Source organism: Dromiciops gliroides, chromosome 5 (genome assembly GCF_019393635.1).
Source record: "Dromiciops gliroides isolate mDroGli1 chromosome 5, mDroGli1.pri, whole genome shotgun sequence".
In the NCBI taxonomy this organism is placed as follows: domain Eukaryota; kingdom Metazoa; phylum Chordata; class Mammalia; order Microbiotheria; family Microbiotheriidae; genus Dromiciops; species Dromiciops gliroides.
This window is the reverse complement of record NC_057865.1, coordinates 275477729-275498588: the sequence shown is the minus strand read 5'-3', so window position 1 is coordinate 275498588 and position 20860 is coordinate 275477729. Positions and strand designations below refer to the sequence as shown.

General features: G+C 36.5%; 1 protein-coding gene and 1 non-coding gene across 3 annotated transcripts in view; both read right to left on the bottom strand.

Moving 5' to 3' along the window:
• Window positions 1–4749: 4749 nt before the first annotated feature.
• The window catches only part of TMPO (thymopoietin), a 39346-nt gene continuing 23235 nt past the window's right edge, over window positions 4750–20860 (bottom strand). Inside the window, exons 5-9 of one of the 2 annotated variants that reach the window (XM_043966172.1) lie at window positions 11019–11138; window positions 10825–10920; window positions 10262–10372; window positions 9032–9126; window positions 4750–7926 (exon numbers count right to left, since the gene is read on the bottom strand). In XM_043966172.1, the coding sequence (XP_043822107.1) occupies window positions 7626–7926; window positions 9032–9126; window positions 10262–10372; window positions 10825–10920; window positions 11019–11138 (723 nt within the window). In that variant the 3' untranslated portion in view covers window positions 4750–7625. The remainder of the gene's footprint in view (window positions 7927–9031; window positions 9127–10261; window positions 10373–10824; window positions 10921–11018; window positions 11139–20860) is intronic. The other variant, XM_043966173.1, reaches the window with a different exon arrangement.
• Window positions 19385–19508, bottom strand: LOC122730270. Its single transcript, XR_006353460.1, has one exon. It is a non-coding gene; the product is annotated as a U6atac minor spliceosomal RNA (small nuclear RNA).

Sequence of the window (20860 nt, the reverse complement as noted above, 5' to 3'; positions counted from 1 at the left end):
TAGCAGGTGTCAGGCCAGATTTGAACTCAGGAAGAAGAGCTCCTGACTCCAGGTCCACCGCTCTATTCAATGTGCCACATGAAAACAGAAAAGTTAACAAGTGACATTTATATAGTGCTCTAAGGTTTGCAAAGCCCTGTAACAGCATCTCACTGAACCTTATAATAATCCCGTGAACTTCATAACAGGTGATGCTATCCTTATTTCACAAATGAAAAAAATGGAGGTTCAGAACAGTTACGTGATTTGCCATTAGGCAGTCAACCAGTCAAATCTCCAAGCTGGGCTCTGAAAACCATTCCAACTTCAATTCCAGCACCCCTCTCAAAACATCACTGACTCTCAAGAGTTCTTCAATGAAAGGTTCTGAGTGGGTATGGCTTCTCAGTTCATATGAAAATGGATGATCCAGTGCAAAAAGTGTGAGGTAGCTATTTCTGTCTCATAGATGGATAAGAGCCTATTATAGCCTGGGCTACATATAACAGTCTTGCTGATCAAAAGGGAAACCCTGGTATTATAAACATTGTATTGGATGTACCCTTTAGTACTGAACTCAAACAAGGATGTTTTTTTTTATGGCAGGGATCTTGATCATTTCTGTCATTCATGGAATCCTTTGGCAGGCTGGTGAAACCTACAGATCCCCTTCTTGGACTTTAAGGACAGAAAATAAAATAGGATTATAAAGAATACCAATTCTATTGAAATATAGGCATGCACACACCTGTATATTCATGTGTACACACACGAGAAATTTACAAACTTTAAGTTAAGAATACCTCACCAGGGGCAGCTAGGTGGCGCAGTGAATAAAGCACTGGCCCTGGATTCAGGAGTACCTGAGTTCAAATCCAGCCTCAGACACTTGACACTAGCTGTGTGACTGTGGGCAAGTCACTTAACCCCCATTGCCCCGCAAAAAAAAAAAAAAAAAAAGAATACCTCACCAAAGACATCAAAGATTAAAATATTTGTATCAGAAATATATATTGTAGTAACAAAGAACTGGAAACAAAGTAGTTTTCTATTGTGGGGAATGGCTAAATAAATTAAGAAATTATGGTTACTGAATGTAATGAAATATTATTGAACCAAGAAATGAACCAGAGAAGCATAGAGAAGTTATATGAACTTAATGCAGTTAAGGAAACAAGCAAGAAAACAATTGACTACAATGTAAATGGAAGAAAAAAAACAGTAAATCAAAACTATTGGTTGTTTTTGCTAAACTTTCTTCCCCTCTTTTTTTTGGTGAAGCAATTGGGGTTAAGTGACTTGCCCAGGGTCATACAGCTACTGTTAAGCATCTGATGCCAGATTTGAACTCAGGTCCTCCTGAATCCAGGGCCGGTGCTCTGTTCACTGGGCCACCTAGCTGCCCCTTCCCCCCTCTCTTTTTTTAAAATAATTTTTTGCTAGATTTTATGAGGGGCCAGGTAGGATAATTTTAGGAAATATAAGGGATATAAAAACAACAATAAAATTAAAATGTACGTGTGTGTTCTTCTGGCTTGGATGTTCCCAGCACTGATCTCTTGCATGATACCTCTATGAAGCGGCAAACTTCTCAGGCTTAGTTTGGCTGCAGTGATCAGAGAGGGCAACCAACCTGGTGATAAGTTCAACACTGAGGTTTTATACTCTTATTAGGGCAGGGATTGCAAGCGATGCTGCTATGGCCTTGAAGAACCCATGGTCACCTCCACAACATGCAGTATTCATTGGAAGAGTACCAAATATAACAAAACATTTCAATAGTCTTAGAACAAAGTAACATACTTTGAGTTATACTGCCTTAGATAACTTACCTTATTAATTCATTGGTTTTCCATTTTGACTTAAATGGATTAAAGACTAGTTTTTATTGCCAATGTTTGACTTACTCATTTCACATAAGATACAGAAAAATGGGAATTGGTAAGAGGAACTGCTTGTAAAACAGAAGTGAGAACCTTATCAGTAAACATGCTTATTGCTATCTTTGTTGTCTTCATTGAAATTGGTGGGGGCAGCTAGGTGGCACAGTGGATAGAGCACCAGCCTTGGATTCAGGAGTACCTGAGTTCAAATCTGGCCTCAGACATTCAACACTTATTAGCTGTGTGACCTTGGGCAAGTCACTTAACCCCAATTGCCTCACTAAAAAAAAAAAAAAATTGGTGATAAAAATTGTTGAACATGGGGCTAAGCTAATGAATGAACAACCAACCAAAATAAATGAAAGGAGGTGATGTGATATGGTGAAAAGAGGTCTGGAGTTAGAGAAGCTGAGTTCAAGTCTTTTCTCTGATACTATGTGATTGCTTCTTGGGGCTTCATTTCTTCTTTTGTGAAATGAAGGAGTTTGCATGATCTTCAACTTCAGTGGTCAAATTATAAAGAATCCACAGATTTCATAAGTGAGATTCAAAAAGGAAAATATGTTTAAGAGTCATGTGAGGCTCAGGAACAAGAATCTGGTGGCAGGGGCAGCTAGGTGGCGCAGTGGATAGAGCACTGGCCCTGGAGTCAGGAGTACCTGAGCCTTAGACACTTAACACTTACTAGCTTTGTGACCCTGGGCAAGTCACTTAACCCCAATTGCCTCACTAAAAAAAAAAAAAAAAAGAATCTGGTGGCACATTCACAATCTACTCTGGTAAATAAAAAGGAAGGTGTTTAAAAGAGACCAATGAATAGATAGTTGAGAGGCCAGGAATCTAAAGATAAATGAGTGGCAAGATACTATAAGGAGAGAATCAAGTTTTTGAGAAATATGAAAGGCAACAAATTGTTTAAAAATAAGCATATCAAGAAAACCAAGAAAGGGAGACTTGATCTTAGCATTGATTATGTATACAATATTCTAGACACTCCTGAGTAATAGGGATAAAAATCAAAAATGAAGAAATCATCGCTCTCAAGGAGTTCATATTCTACCAAGGAAACCACATGTGTATGCATAGAAATAAAATCTTCTTGGTCTGAATGGAAAACTGGTAATTATAGGATAGAAGGTAGAACTACCAAACTATTTTCTTAATAAAGAATACATTTCAAACTAGAGAAAACAAAAATCATTTACAGGAAAATAAAATCACAGACATTTGAGGAGATTGATATTACCCACCTCTCTTCATTGAGTTCAAGTCACCAGGACATAATCAACATGCTAGGATATTGAAAGAACTTGTGAATTTGATTGATTTCATTGATGTCAGAATAATCTTGGAAAGGAGTGGTGCCCTGGGATTGCAGATAGGCAATATCTTCAATTTTCAAAAGGGGAAGGTAGATACTTTGAATTATAAGTAATGAGTTTGACTTTCCTATTCTTAAGAAAATTCTAAAATGACTTACTAAAAGTTTTTATGAGAGCTTAAGAAGTCAGCTTAAGCCTATTTATAGAGCATCATGCCAGAATAACCTTGTTTCCTTTATGACACATCTGCTAAATTGATATGCCTATACACACATATATGCGCACACATTCATACACATATATATTCTTATTTACTGCACAACGGGAATAGTGTATCTAGAATTTGGCAAGGCAGCTGGCAAGTTTCTCAAGACATCCTTGTGGATAAAATGCTGATATGCAGACTAGACTATAATGAAATTACATGGATCTGTACCTGATTGATCAAGTAAGTCCAAAGTTAATTGTTACAAAGTCTCCTGTGGGGGCAGCTAGATGGCGCAGTGGATAGAGCACCGGCCCTGGAGTCAGGAGTTCCTGAGTTCAAATCCGGCCTCAGACACTTAATACATAACTAGCTGCGTGACCTTGGGCAAGTCACTTAACCCCAATTGCCTCACTAAAAAAAAAAAAAACAAAAAAAAAAAACAAAAACAAAGTCTCCTGTGAAGGGCTGTATAATTCTTTCCTTAGAAGCGGTGATGTTCAATGAGTTTTGTGGCTGATATGGATGAAGACACAACACAGAATTAGGAGGGTCAAAGAATGGAACAGAGGACAAAAAGAGACTGGAGTGTTTAAACTAAAACAAAAATTTAAATATATAGTATTAACTAAGGCAAGAAAAGCTTGGGGATTTTAACCAGCATTAATTAAAAAAATCCAAACTATGCTATCCAAAGTGATAGAGGTAATAGTCTGACTGTACTCTGCTCAGGTCAGACATCTGGGAATCGTGGAAGGACACTGATAAGCTGAGGCACATCTAAAGTAAAGTAAGCAGGACACTGAAGGTAGCAGAAAATTTACTGTATGAGGTTTGAGAATGTTTAACTTTGGGTAAAGATTTGATGGACTTCAAGTATTTTAAGAACTGCCCTGTTAGAAACTATAGGGAGACCCATTAATTGGGGAATAGCTAAACAAAATACATGGCCATGAATAGAATACCACTGTGCAGAAAGAAATGATGAAGGGGGTGGTTTTAGAGAACCCCAGGAAGACTTATATGAACTAATGGAGAGTGAAGTGAGCAGAATTAGAGAGCAAGGTATACAAAAGAAATATAACAAAAAACAACTTTTCAAGTCTTGATAAAACTTTGATCAACACAATGACTGACCATAATTCCAGAGGGTCTGTTGATGAAGTCTGCAACTCAACTTGGAGTGCAAAACAGACAAGGCAATTCCTTTTACTTGAATATGTTTATTAGAAGCCCTTCCCCCTCCCCCCCACAAAAATACAGAAGGGTAAGAGGTAGAAAGGCAAAAAGATAATTCTTTTTTTTTGTTTGTTTGGTTTTTTTTTGGTAAGGCAATGGGGGTTAAGTGACTTGCCCAGGGTCACACAGCTAGTAAGTGTCATCTGTCTGAGGCCGGATTTGAACTCAGGTACTCCTGAATTCAGTGCCGGTGCTCTATCCACTGCGCCACCTAGCTGCCCCAAAAAGATAATTCTTAAAGAAAAGATCAAGTCTGAAACTCAGACTTTTTTCTTTTCCTGCAAATGCACAGACTATGACCAGTTTTTTCTCAGGGATAAAGACAACAAATTTGGACAGAATATTCTTATTGTCTAGGAGTTAAGACTCAGTGTTTTCAAATACTCTATTGACTAAGTCCTGTGAGATTTTCTCAACCTCAAAGGAAAAACCAAATAAAGCACATGTTGAAAACTATCAATCCAGTCTCCTGGTGGCAATATGAATGGGAACTAAGAAAGAAAAAGTAAAACATTAAAAATATCAAAGCAAAAAAAAAAAAAAGATATCAAAGCAAAGGTGATACTTAGAACAACACTAATGATGAAATCACCACTTATTTTTGGAAGCCAGTTTTCTACTATGTAGCGTAGGGAGTGTTGTTGATAGATAAATATTCAAAAGCATCAACCCTAAGGAAAGATCAGAAACTATTTTAGTTTTCAGGGGCACCAGCAGGACTTAAGAAAGCTTGAAGTATTAAAAGGTCCAAGGCACTGAGGAAAAAGAAAAAATGATGAAAAAAAAATATCAGTGGTGGAGATTGGCAGTACTTCCAATGATAACTGGGAGCATCACCAACACATACTGCTTATTCATGATCTAATGAATGAATGCCTTATTTAAATATTACAAATGAAATGTGGAGTGACATATTAATGTAAGAACTAAGAATATCTAATATCTGGGGGTCATTTAAAGAAATTGCCTATGCTATCTGAAAAGCACTTACTACAATGACAAAACTAGAGGTTATTTATTTTTTATTAATCAGATTATATTGTAATGTATTAATTATTACTTCTACAATTTAATCAGAAAGAAATGCCTTGAATTTACCGCTCAGATACATTTACTCTAGTGGCATAAAACAGACAAAGATGAAACAGAGTACATGTTTTTTTTGTTTGTTTGATTTTGGGGGGGGGGGGTTGACTAGATGTTTAACTGCGTCCTACCTGAACTATTCTGGACCACATTTTTCCTATGAGAGAACTGATCATATGTTATATACAACATTAAGTCATGTTGATTTTACTAGGTTCTAAAACATCATACGTGGCTTCTTAACAGTTTCTAAAGGAAGAACATAAGAGCTAAACACATAATAACTAAATGAGAAAAAAATAAAGAACAAAGTAAGACTAAAAATTACAACCAAATATCATGTCATGTCCTGGTGGGAAAAGGTAGGACATGCTCTCTCTTGCAGTGATGTACTTAACAGAAGGAAATAATTTCATTCTAATCAGCAAATATTTCTAGGTTAAGAGCTGGTATTTCAGCTCCTTTACAATTAAGAGTGCTTGGTCTTGACTACAAAAGAAGTGAAATGCCTACAGGTTATCTACAAACTAAAAATTAGATTTTGTTGAGTTCAGACCAAAATTTAGTGCCCATCTAAACATATGTCTTTAGTTTATTCTTTTATTAGAAACGTCAGTCTTTATAAGACATGGTATTTTAAAATAACTTATTTGTATAAAGTATGCTATGTGACCAATGGCTGTATATTTCAAATTCAAAAGCACAAGTTTTAATTTTTACACATTTCACTTGATTCTACCAAAATCTCAGCTGTCTACTTAATCAAGTTATATATGAGGTAAATTTCAATTTTAAAAGACAACTACAAAGAGTGAATACATAACATTATAATGCCCTCTTCACATCAAGAGTATAGAACTTTAAGAGTAAAGGATGGAATATCCAAGAAAGGAACAAATGAAATTTTAAAAAAATTTATGAAACACATTAGATTATATTATGTATAGGGAAAAAAGAATTGGCAAAATTTGCTTAATGACACGAGTCTAGTTGTAACAGTTTAAGTCAAATGGGTGGAAGAAACTTAAGCATACTGCTATAAATTTCCTAAATTCTTTGCACACACACACACACACACACACACTCCCCCTTCATCTAACTGTTATTTTAGTAGTATTTTAATCAAGCAAGCAATCAATAAGAAACAAATGTTTCTGGGAAAAACAAGGATTAAGTTTTGAACTATGGTGCTGTATGAACAGGTTTCTCAAACATGTATATGTAACACTAAAAAATGATCTTCAGGTAAAACCTGATTCTATTCTTCGGTGAATTTACTAATAGAACTCATGATACTAGAAATCTTTTATAAAAACGAATACAACAGGATTAGAGTAACATTACTAAAAAGTTACATAAGTGATTATTGCTGTACTTTTTCAAATAATGTCAAATACTTGGCTGTACTTATAGAAAACACAACCTCCAATGAATTTCCCTTTATCCTGCATTAGATTATGTTTCACATTTCTTCTCTAAACATTCTGTCCAGAGGAAATAATTTTAAAAGATCTTTTCTGCATGAATTCAGAGCATTTAAAACATTTAGTTTCACATTATTCTTTCATGTTTTGCCCTTCTTATTTCCCCAAAACAAAAACAAATATACATTTTTCTCAAAAAAGAATTAAGATGCTCACATTAAAAAAATAAAGCCTACAAAAAAGTTCCAGAGAGCTAAAAAAAAAAGGATTACTCATATGGCACAAAGTGATCTCCTACTAGTCCAAGGTCCAAAACATTTAAACTGGAGTCCATTTGTACTGTCTTGCTCATTTTCAATGCAATATTAAATTTAAGAAGTTGAAATCACATTATTTTAAAAAGTAGTTCTTCAGCCAATAAGAGTTCTTTCTATAGTTACTAAAAAATAGGAGACCAAGTTGGTTCGGTGTGCCATTGAGATAACACTCAGTTGGCCTTTGCCGGAAGAGCCTTGGACTGATCATCACTAAGAAAATTAGAAAAGGGATTTCCTTGGTTGGTTTCCATAGCTTGATAGACCAAAAACAAGAAAACAGCCACAACAACAAAAAGCAAAATCTTTATCCACATGGGAATGGAGCGTCCTTTTCTTGTCTTTTCTGTCTTCTCATCAGCCAAGGGAACATATTTGGGGACATATTTTGACGAAAAGGTTCCCTCCATCCTGAAGTCACCAAGTTCTAATGGCCTGCCAGCAGCCCCTTTGATAGGTCTGCGACAACTAGCACTGGGATGGGGAGAAAGAGAGAAAAATCTTAGTCACAATTTATGTAAATAAATTACATCAGTTCCCTAAAAGTAAAATAGAAGACAAGTTCTCTAATACAGACACACATCCATGACTTAGTGCTTTCCTTGCCATTCTTCAAGTAATTTTATTTATATAGCAAAATAGCACTACAGAAAATTAAAGGTAAAAAAATAGTTGTTTGTGTAAAAGTATATTTTCTATTATAATTTTAAAACACTTGTAAACAACTTTCCCCCAGGCTTATTTATTTGTTTATTTTGGGGCAGGGCAATGAGGGTTAAGTGACTTGCCCAGGGTCACACAGCTAGTAAAAGGCCAAGTGTCTGATGCCAGATTTGAACTCGGGTCCCTCCTGAATCCAGGGCCAGTGCTTTATCCACTGCGTCACCTAGCTGCCCGAGGCAATTGGAGTTAAGTGACTTGCCCAGGGTCACACAGCTAGTAAGTGTTAAGTGTCTGAGGCTGGATTTGAACTCAGGGCCAGTGCTCTATCTACTGCGCCACCTAGCTGCCCCCAGGCTTTATTTTTAAAGAGGCAAATACTGTATATTAATAAATGTTGCATCAAGTTCAATATCTTAAAAACTAGTTAATATTATTAACTATTAAGACCTTGGCCTTCATAATCTGAAAATTCCGCCATTAAATTTAGAGTACTTAGGTGTGACATTAGAATAAGAGGAACAATCAGGTCATTTGGCCCACAACATCAATCCAATTACAAATAAAACCCAGCCTTTTCTGTTACTAGAATAATATCAAGATAATTTTTCTTAATACTAAAAAAAGAAAAAGGAAAAAAAACCCACATCCTCCCCAAACAACTACAGTCAGATAAATTACTTACCTACTCAAAGGTCTGATTGCTTACCTTTTGAAAGTGAAGACTAGATAACACCTAAGATCTCTTTCAACTCTAAAATTCTATAAATAATACTAAGTACACAAGTGAGTCATGGACTGAAAGAGATTGTTCCCCTATAGGAAAAATTAAGATTGAAGGCCGAGCCTCTTTCATAGTGTTATCAGTTGCACCATTTGTGAATACAAAGAAATTCTGAAGTAGTAAATATCCAAGTACCTAATTCCTGTTGGTGTAGCTGCTTCAAAGGGAAACATTTCTTTAAGAATATCTCTTTCAACTCTTCTTTCTTCTGTTAATGTTATTTCTCCCACCTGTAGAAAAAAGGTAAAACATTTTAGATATAATTTGGATCATTAAAATGGATATACATTAAAGTAAGCCAAAATGATAGATTTTTTTGTTTCTCCATGCATGTATAGTAATATTTTCTAGCTTAAAACTGTGGTTACAAACTTCTCAAATTAGTCTAGCAGTCCTCATATCTTCAAAACTTTCTAAATGACCTTTAAATAAAGAAATCTTTACATGGTTATTTAAGAAAATTATTTCATATAACCTCCTCCCACAACCCAAACCATCAGGATTCACATAGCTGTACCGAGTACATCATTAAATCTGGCATGATCACCCATAATGAGAATGGAGAAAACTTCCTCTTGCTTCATTAGGTAGCAATTCTAGAGAGAATGAATTTTAAGTCTCAAAAAGTAATTAAAAACATACACTCAGCTGAATTCTTCTTAAGCTATGAGGAGAAAGTAGCAATCCCAGACTTCCTTCTTAGGCAACATGCAAATGCTTATGAACAAATAAGATAAAGATTTCCTTTATTTGCTACTGTTTTCAACTTGAAGAACACAGATCAAGATCAAGCACACTTGGTTTTCTCTAGTAGTAGTTAAAAAAAAAAAAGGCCAGTAAAATAGTGATAAGATACCATGCAGGTTAGTACAGTTAGGGAAGATATTAAAGCTGGGTTAAAGAGGGATTAACCAACTTGAAAGCCATCCACGGTCTTCACAGCACTAGCTAATGAGAAGTAAAATCACCAATTTTAAAGCACCCATCTATCACCCTTTCCACTTCTAAACACAGCAGAGAACAAAGAAAAAGTCCACACAGCACCAGGATGCTCCCTTTCCCATAAAACAGATACTTCAGAGGCATAAAGCAGCAAAACAGCGCTATTAGTTTTGTCATTAGCCTGGAAGATTAGTTTAACTACCCTAGTTACCAGTAAAATTCAGGTTTGTCTTTACAAACCTGTTGCATTGTTCATATATAGAATCTCTTCATAAACCATTGTCTATACTTCACTAATTTAATTACTGGTGCAACCCAATAAATACAGCTTTGGTCCCCTCCCACTTCAGGATAGAAATACAAACATTTCCTCTAGAAATAAAAGAGGAATGACAACATTTCATCTAAACTTTAATCATTTACTTCAGCTCTCGGCAATGGTTTCTTTGGTGTTCTTCTGGGTATGTCTGAGAATTCAGGGATTGGCAGAATAGGAGCTGCGTGCTTGAAATTTCCAGTCACCCTATTGACAACCTGCCAAGATTCAAATTATTCAGACTCAGAATTAGCCAAGCACAACAAAGATTTAAAAAATAATAATAAAACTGTAGTTCTAAGGTTTGTAATAATTAAATGTTAGGAACTCTTAAATAAAAACAGACAACATAGCCTTGAAATAAATGTAATTCTAAAAGCATGGCAACATGTTCAGCTATAGCAATTCTCAATAATTATTTTGGCAAAAAGATTCTTCAAATCATTTCAGTCCTTGCACAAAAGGTAAGTTCAAATGAGTGGTTTATACTAACTGCTTACTTATTTAAGGAACATGTTTTTTAAAAAAATAAACTCAGATTGGGAGAAAGTAAATGTATTTTCAACAACATGTAAATTTGAAATTTGTCAAGATCCACCACCTCCCCAGTTTTAATCATCAGTCAATTTACAGAAGAATGCCACTTGCATAACTTATGAAACATATTTACTAATGTCTCGTTGCTTGAAGCCATTATAGTTTCAGCTATAGGAAGACTCTCTGAAATTACTGCACCATCTACACGCAACTGTTCTGCAGTTTCCACCTGTTAGTTTGAAAACAAAACAAAAACAATAAATGTAAAATAATCACTAGAGCCCTACCCATCTGACAAACCATTCTAAACAATAAGCCTTGCATCACCCTTTTCCTTGGAGTTCTTCTCGACCCTCTTGTAGGCTCCCTAGTTAATCCCTGCAGGTGTCCGCTTTTTGAAGATCCACTTGTCCAGAGAGTCTCAGTAAGTCCAGCTTGAGAATAACTCTATTTCAAGCATCAACAAGTTAGAAAGCCATACCAAAATTAAACACCAACACCTTAACTAATGACCATATTATCACTCAGGAAAAAAAATTCCAAGCCACCTGGTTCCCAAAGCGATGCAATCTATCGGCCAACATACAGTCAATAAATGGCTACACCAACATTTGTGCACACTAAGTTACACCTTTAAAATATTTCCAAATTTGTAGAAAAATTCCTCCATTTATTATACTGATAATCAGATATTAGATAGTACACATTAGAAGGGAAAAGCCCAACTCTAACACTTAAAGTCTGATAACCAAACATTCTCAGGTAAGGAGGGGTGAGGACATATGACAAAAATAATCGTGGTTCTTCAACATTATAATTGTTTAATTCAGCTCAATGAGAGAGTTGGTGAGCTATTTTTGTTTTCAGTTTTGACATCAAAGCTCTCATCTTAAATTCTCAACAACCTCAAAAAAAAAACCCCCAATAAACCCCAAACCAAACTAATCCACCACCAATCCCTGTGTAATTCTTCCACAGGGGAAAGGATTACTCCCTAAATCAAAGTAAATATCCAATCAAAACATAACAGTTTTATCAATACACATGTGAGAATATTAACAGATTACACATATTTTTTTCTATATTCAGCAATTAAGCAGGCACAGTAGAGATGATACATATCCAGTTATAATTTATAAACACCTCCTTTTAATGTGTGTGTGGCCCAAATACACTGTAGCCAAAGAAGCCAATTCAGGCATTCCCTGCCACAAAGGGATGCAGAAGTAATCTTAAATGCTATTCTTCAATGATACAGATCAGCAATTATCTCTCTGTGTGAAATTTGAAAACTATTTTTTGAAATTCAGCAGTGTTTACCCAATGTCATCATGGAATATCCAGAAGATCAGAAAATTTTAATAGTATCTACTTATATTGTGATGAGTCCATATTAGTAATTAAGATAATTAATGTCTGTTATCCTCAACGGGGACCACAGGTACACCAAATATGATGTTCTTCCATGGGGCCTGACACATTTTTCAAGTATTTTATTCTTCTTGTGCTAAAATTAGGTAACTATTGATATGGGCAAAAATCACCTTGGCCACAATACACAGCCACTCATATCAAGTTATATAATCCACATCTGGATGTTCCTATGCTAATGTGGCTTTTGCCATTCAGAATTTCTAGTCTGCCTATTTTTGCTATAAATTAGTGTACTTTCATGGAACACAAGTTAAATTTAGTTTTAGCTTAGAATATATTTAGGAAAGTAAATTTCTATATACCTATAGCCACAAGCAAAATACAATTCTTATTATCTGAAATATTACAAACACATTTTGAACTTCAATTTGAATTATGGACATGTCTACTAGTTTAAGAATTTGCTTCAAACAAAACAATGAAGCCCTAATTCTATAGTAGCTATAAACTGTCTCTCTCCAAAGGTGACTAGTAGACAAGCTGACCCAGGAGTTGGAAGAACTAGTTGCAGCCCTGGCTCTACAACTAACCAACTGTGTGACCCTGAGCAAGTCATATCATCATCAATAAGAAGTAAAACAAAGGTTTTTTAAGTATAGAAAGCATTTGATCTTAACTTTCTAGGCCGCAGTTCCTTTGTGGAATGACGGGTTGGACAGCAGATCTCTAAGGTCCCTTCCAGCTCTCAAACGATCATTCTATGCTTGCTTTGTTACAAAACTGGTCCCTTCATTGGATATTGGTAGAGGAAACGAGCATCTATCTATCTATCTATCTATCTATCTATCTATCTATCTATCTATCTATCTATCTATCTATCTATCTATCTATCTATTTAGGGGGCAAGCCTTTATTAAAGTGCTTAGTATGAGCTAGGCACTGTGCTACCATGTGCTTTACAAGTATTATCTCATTTGATCTTCACATCAAGACTAGGAAGGAAATGCCATTATGATTCTTCTAATGGAGTTGAGGAAACTGAGGCAAATTGTTTCAGTTCTGGGTCACACAGCTACTATTTGTCAGAGGCTGGATTTGAACTCAGGTCTTCCTGACCTCAGGCCCAGAGCTATGTGGACTATGCTGCCTCTGGCTGCCTCATATAGAATCAAGAGGTGACTAATCCTGAGTAAAGAAATAGAAAATTTAAAATTTCCTAGACATCATCAAATAAAACAACTTATTCTACAGCCTGGCGTGTGCATGTGTTTTTTATTTTTTTTAAATTGTTGGACAGCTAGGTGGTAAAGTAGATAGAGTACCGCCCTGGATCCAAGAGGACATGAGTTCAAATCTGCCCTCCACACTTGATACTAACTAGCTGTGTGACCTTGGACAAGTCAATTAAACCTCACTGCCCTGCCTCCCCCCAAAGTTTTTTTAAAAAATTGTTTACTGCATGCTACTTTGCATTTCCAGATACACATTTTGGGACCACTTTAAGTTTCCACCAAGAATCTTTTTTTTGGTCCCTTCATTTGCACCTGCTTTTCTTATTCCTTCATCATTGTTAGCACATACTCCATGATTCTTCTGGTCCTGCTTTTTTCCAGTTTGCATTATTTCATTATGATTTTTCCATATTTCTTTTCTCCAATATTTCTTCATATTCTTTCATACATGTAAACTGCAATTCCATTACATTAATATACTATAATATATTTATTACTGGATATAATTTTTATAAAAATTATAAATAGTACAGCTATAAAAATCTTTAAACATGTACTCTCTTTTTTCCCTTCTTTTTAATAACAGTCTCAGTTGATATTTCCAACAATGAGATTACTGGATCAATACCTCCTAAAATAAATTGTTAAAAGTAAAGGGAGGGGGCAGCTAGGTGGCGCAGTGGATAGAGCACCGGCCCTGGATTCAGGAGTACCTGAGTTCAAATCTGGCCTCAGACACTTGACACTTACTAGCTGTGTGACCCTGGGCAAGTCACTTAACCTCCACTGCCCCACCAAAAAACAAACAAACAAACAAAAAGTAAAGGGAGATCAGGAGTACCTGAGTTCAAATCTGGCCTCAGACTTACTAGCTGTGTGACCCTGGGCAAGTCACTTAACCCCCATAGCGCACCCCCCCCCCAAAAAAAAGTAAAGGGAGAAGGGGCAGCTAGGTGGCACAGTGGATAAAGCACCGGCCATGGATTCAGGAGGACCTGAGTTCAGATCTGGCCTCAGATACTTGATAGTTACTAACTGTGTGACCTTGGGCAAGTCACTTAACCCCCCCACTGCTCCACCAATTAAGAAAAGGGAGAGGAGGGTGGGTTTAAAGGGAGAGACTAGCCCTGGTGGCTTACCGGATTGAGGAGTTATAATTTTAAAAAAATAACTTTTGCTATGTGTCCCATTACACGGTTTTCCAAAAATGCTACTAGTTTACAATTCCACCAATAATGAACAAGCATATCTATTCCCACAACTCTTCCAGGACCAAGTTTCATTTTAATTATTCATTTATACCAACTGATAGGTTTGTAGTGGTACCTCCACATTATTTTCACTTGCATTTACCTGATCAATAGTAAAGTGTGCATTGTTTCAAGTAACTATTATGCTTCTTTTTTTGAAAATTCCACTTGTATTCTTTCACCATTTATTCATTTAATAAATTTTAAACATTTCCTTATGTATTTTGGATATAGTTTTTATTTGTCCTGTTTACCAAAGAATTTTCCTCATTATATTATTTATCTTTTAATTCTATTGCTGTTCTGGTCAAATTTCTTTAAAAATTCAACTCCACTATTAAAACTAATAGTTAAGTACTTGTGTCTATTTTTTTTTTGTTTTTTAGTGAGGCAATTGGGGTTAAGTGATTTGCCCAGGGTCACACAGCTAGTAAGTGTAAAGTGTCTGAGGCTGGATTTGAACTCAGGTACTCCTGACTCCAGGGCCGGTTCTCTATTCACTGTGCCACCTAGCTGCCCCTTACTTGTGTCTATTAACAGACTATTTATTGCAAAAACATTTCTATCTTTATAAGATTCTACGCTAAAATAAAAGCTCATTACCTCATTCTTAGAAATGACATCTACACTAGCAAAGTCTGACAAATTTCCTTTAATGGTATTCTCTGTTAAAAATTTTTTTGTTTTTAAAATTTTTCCTCATGGTAATTGAACTAAAGATTGTTAAGGCAAAGAGGGTAATTGTGACCTCATGGGATTCACAAAAAGAAAAGGGATGCATGGTATCTGATACTGGGACAAAGAAAAAAGGAAGAAAAAAGACAATCCATATTGTGGAATTACAGACCACTAGGCCAGAAGGAGGAAATAGATGACTTGCAGAAACAGATAACAAAAATACCACTGAAGCAATGAGTGGTTTGTCAACTATAAAAATTGAGCTGCTGGTGGGCAGATTTCAAAAAACACAGGACAAGGAAAATGTAGGACCTCCCATGGCTTAGATGAAAGGGAATATATAAATACAGGTAGGCCTGGAAAAGTTAATGTGAAGATCTCAAGGTTTTAGTGGAATTCAGTGCTATGTGGAAGCCAAAAAAAAAAAGCTAATCTGATTTTAGACTGGACTAATAAAAAAATAAAATACTCAGAATTAAAGAGCTGATAGCATTACTGTATTGTGCCCTGACCAATTCCCACATTTTAGCAGTGACACTACATAACTAGAGAATATCCCAAGAAGGCAAACAGTGTGATGGAAGGACTCAAAACCAAGTTACAGAAAATTGGCTAAATTGGAATTAGGAATTTTATTTAACCTAGAAAAGAGAAGACAGTGTGAACTTGTGAAATGTCTTGAGTGAAAAAGCAATTTTATGTGCTCAGCTCAGCCTAGGAAGGCTGATAAAGAGTACTGATGGATCAAAAGTACAAGGAGGGGGCGGCTAGGTGGCGAAGTGGATAAAGCACTGGCCCTGGATTCAGGAGTACCTGAGTTCAAATCCGGCCTCAGACACTTGACACTTACTAGTTGTGTGACCTTGGGCAAGCCGCTTAACCCCCACTGCCCTACAAAAAAAAAAAAAAAAAAAAAAAGGAAGCAGATTTGGCTCAGTCTAAGAAAAAGTTTCCTAATGAGAACTTGCCAAAAGTCAAAAAGGATGCTTTGGGGAAGCTCTTTAGTCCTGGATGTCTACCTTTCAAGGATACTGGCATGGGAATCCTGCTCAGGTGTGGGTTGGGGTAGCTGGATGGGTGAACTAGATGAGCTTAGATTTCCTTGTAACTCTGAGGCTTATGATTTTCCTATTAATATAATGGCAGAGTCCCCCACCCCCCCAAAATATAGTATACCAAAACAGAATTCAAAGGTAAACTTAGAATAAGGACAAATTGTGATTTATTATATGGATTAGGCATTGTTTTTTCTTCATTCTCAAAGGAACATGACATCAGGAGGTGATATCATGACTTTCAGTAAATAGGATTTAAATGAGATAGGGTTGCAAAAAGTCACCAGCCTCACTCTCTCCTCTAGAGCCATCTGGGTTCAGTGGCAAGATATACATCAGGATGACTGAAGATGACCCGAATGTTTGAGGCAACTGGGGTTAAGTAACTTGCCCAGGGTCACACAGCTAGTAAGGGTCAAGGGCCTGAGGCTGCATTTGAATTCAGGTCCTCGTGATTCTAGGGCCAATGCTCTATCCACTGTGCCATCTAGCTGCCCCCTATGGCTTAGGCATATAATAAAAGTGAAAATAAAATATGAAGATCTCAACCGTAAAATAACCCATCCAAAATTCTTTAAGATAATGTACAAGGGGCGGCTAGGTGGTACAGTGGATAAAGCACTGGCCCTGGATTCAGGAGTACCTGAGTTCAAATCCGGCCTCAGACACTTGACACTTACTAGCTGTGTGACCCTGGGCAAGTCACTTAACCCCCATTGCCCAGCAAAAAAAAAGAAAAAAAGAAAAGAAAAAGATAATGTACAAGGATAAATGTTAGAGAAAATGTGGGGAAATTGGAACACTAATGCACTGTTGGTAAAGTTATGAACTGATCCAAACATTCTGGAGAACAATTTGGAACTATGCCCAAAGAGCTATAAAAATGTCATACCCTTTGATCCAGCAATACCACTGCTAGATCTATACTTCAAAGAGTTTTAAGAAAAAGGAAAAAAAGAAAAGAAAAAGGAAAAGGACCTACTTATAAAAAAATATTTATAGCCACTTTTTCTGTAGTGGCTAAGAACTGGAAACTGAGGGGATGCCCATTGTGAGAGATGGGGGGAGCAGTGTGTTTTTCTCAGATTGTATTAAGTGTTTATCCTGTTTTTGTTACTTAACTTTAGGAACATCATCATCATCCTGGTTTTTTAATGTAACTTTAGGGACACCTGCATCTTGTTTTTGTTGTTATATAACTTTCCCTCCCCCTTTCTCTGATTGGGTTAGATGTCGTGTGTAGTTGTATGTCTCAACAACCAGCCAAAGGGAGTCAGACAGGGGTGGGAGGGGGTGTTGCTTTAGGAATGTAAATAAGGTTTACTTCTGAGTTTGCGTGGTGCACCTGCCATATTCAGGTTTGTGCCCTTTCTCGAGAAAGAAAGAAAAAAAATTTTTCTTTTCTACTTTCACTCTCCAACTCCAGGTATTTATTTTGAGTAGGTGGTTGCTTTGTCACACTCAATTGGTGCGTTGGCCGGGGAATCAGAAGAGGTAAGAGACTCTCAACTCCCTTCCTCGATTGGCAGGATGTCCCGCCGGCTGTTTCGGTGGCCCTCAGAGAAGGGACTGTCGAGTGTGTCTCTGCCCGACTTCAGACCTGAAGGGAGAGGAAAGCAAGAGTAGAAAAGGAGGGAGGTCCGGACTGAGAAAACCTGTGGCAGGGAAAAAGGGGATACTAAGTCTGTGCACAAACCCAGGTAAGAGTTTCTGAGCCTCCAGAGACCAGAGTGTGTGTGTGTATGAATGAGACGTTCCCTGGGCATGAAGCCAATGTGGAATCTTGATTCGAGGTTCCGTGTTTCCGTGAGGGAAGAGGCCAGAGATGGACAAAATGAACTGAATATCAAGTGAGAGAGATCATCCCACAAATGGCATGGGAGGGGCTAGGATCTGGGTGACTTGGGAAAACAAGAGGGGGGACTCAGGGGTAAAGCTGAGTGCCAATAACCCCTCCAATATCCTAAAGCCTGTTGAGTTTGCAGGGTTGAAAAAGTCAAAAGACTAATAGACATCCTGAACAAGACACAGGGGAAACTCTGGGATGGGTCAAGAAAATCCTTAGAGCCACAAGTTAGATAAAAATAAGAATTTATCTGGGGTACCCGAGAATAGTCCATTAGGGACTGGATAGGTAATGGCAGGATATACCAAAATATAAGGGCAAAAATATGAAAACTAGGATTAAGCATTGTTGCCTAGTGTGGGCAGGGGCCCCACTGAGAGGGGATGCTGTACTCTGGCCAAAGTAGGGCTCCTCAGAAGGTTGGGGGTGTCAGCTCTTGAACCTATATGTGAATGGTAAAGAACCCACAGAGGAAGAAAAATGTATTCACACTGCTCTTTGGCTGCCAGAAGCGGGGCAGTTTGTCCTGAAAGAGGGCACTGAGGGAAGCAGGGAAAAGAAAGAACAGAAAGCAGGAGAAGTGGCTCATAATAGGGGAGTGCAGTCTAGGGAACTGGGAGGGGCCACACAAATTCCCTTAACCTATTATAATTGTGGTAAGACCAGACACATGAAGAGAGATTGTCCTGAGAGATAAAGGGAGCAGAAAATTTTCTCCCTGATAGAATTAGAAGATTGAGGAAGTCAGGGGCACTGATGGTGGAGGTTAGAATTTGACTGCAGGATGTCTGCACTGTAAATTACTCAAAGTTTGAATTCAACACTGGGATATAATTTCTCTGCTATGCCTTCATAGCCTGGGATGAACATTGTAAAAATTGGGTTGTTTTTAAGTGATTAATGTTGGTGAAGACTCAATCTGTGAAATTAACCCTTCCAATCCTACAAAGTTGAGCTGAAAGACAATGGGTGACAACAATTCTTTAATTTCAAAAATTGTTCAGTCAGCAAGGGAATGCCTGAATTTTGTAATAGGCAGATTAATGAAGAAAATCCCCCTGGCTCTAACTTTGGAAAAATAAGGTTTTAGTAATATATATGTGGACTGTGCCAGAGCAAAATAAGAAACAAGACTGTGTAGCTTTATTTTTTTTATGCTGATAAATAATGTACAAAGCATGAAATTCAATATCTTCAGCATAACTTTCATGGGGGGCATGTAACAAGACACATGGCTCCAAGATTCATTACTCCACAAGCAAACACATGGTTAGATGCCAGAGTAGGTGGCAATACCTTAACCGTTTATGTTGTAAAGGCCACCAGGACCTCTTCAATCCTTATCGTGGTTAGTGCTAACCTTCTCTCCTTTCATAGAACACGACTGTGTAGTTTTAAAAAGAGAGTTGTAAGAGAAAGCAAGAAAGTTGCAATCCGTTTGCACTGATGGTGTGAACAGAAGATTTAAGAGCAAACCGCTTGGAGATTTTGAGAAGGTCTGTATGAGTCTAATATAATAATAATAATAATAAATGAAAAATACTACAATAATGATGATAATAAATGAGAGAAAAGATGTGATTTTTTTGTGAGATAAATCTCAAAGAAAAATAAAGGAGGCAGGGGATTGAGAATTTATCCAGCTCTGTAAGGAAGTAGAAAACAAGGTTATAGAAAGCTGGGAATGGTCACCACATGATGTTTAGAGAAAGAAAAGGAAATATATATTAATTTATAAACATAATGTTTTTAAGTACTGAGTATTAAGCCTTATAAATTAATTACCATTAGTGATTATAAATCTAAATTTGATTTGATTTAAGCTAAAATCTGTCCTGAAGGAAATAAGAACAGGTATGAGAGTTCTCTCTCTGTATCAAGATTATTACAGGAAATTAGGACCTAACATGAAAAGAAATTTGTTATTTGGCTTTAAGAAAGCTCTATTGCCTCAGTTTACTAAACTTCTTGGCACAGTGTTTAGCATAAGAAAAATATTATATGAAAGTTAACTATTTTTATTTCTTTAACTGGATGTAATTGCTTCATACTTGATAATTTTATATGGGCTGTTAGATGTGAATGCTAATAAAAGAAATGATTTTCTGTGCAAGGTAATTTGGGAATACATTCAACTAAATTAAGGTCACCTGACTGGCAATTAATAGGTTTTATTTCAAGTTTTACATATATAATAATGTTTATGGGAATATTATATTTCTAAATTTTCTTATTTGGTAAACAATTGTTAGAAAAGCAATTTCTTTTGTAATCTAGATGTTATTAGATTAAGAATTATACTGTTAAAAAAAAGAAGAGAAAGGAAAATGCTTTTAGAAAGAAAAGTAAAAGATATATTGTTCGATGTTCGAAGGTCTGCTAGCTTATTTGTAAGCTTATCTGTTGCAATGACAATCTGATATTGATAAGTTATGTCCAAATCTCTTGTAATTTGTAAGGTTTTATTAATTGAGGGGCAAGCCTTTTCTGTGACCTTGACGATTTTCTGTTTCATTCTTAGGTTCGGTGTGTATATTTCTATTGTCAGGGTAGACAACAAAGTAGAAGTTTGTTATTGTAATATTGTATCCCCTTAATGGGGAATCTGAGTTTACTTATGTTTGTTATTTAATCTGGAATTAGAAGATGTGTAGAAACACATGCAAACTAGTTAAGTCAGTAAATCTACTGAAGAGGTGCCCTGGAGACAAGATATCTTCCAGACTGCCCCAAG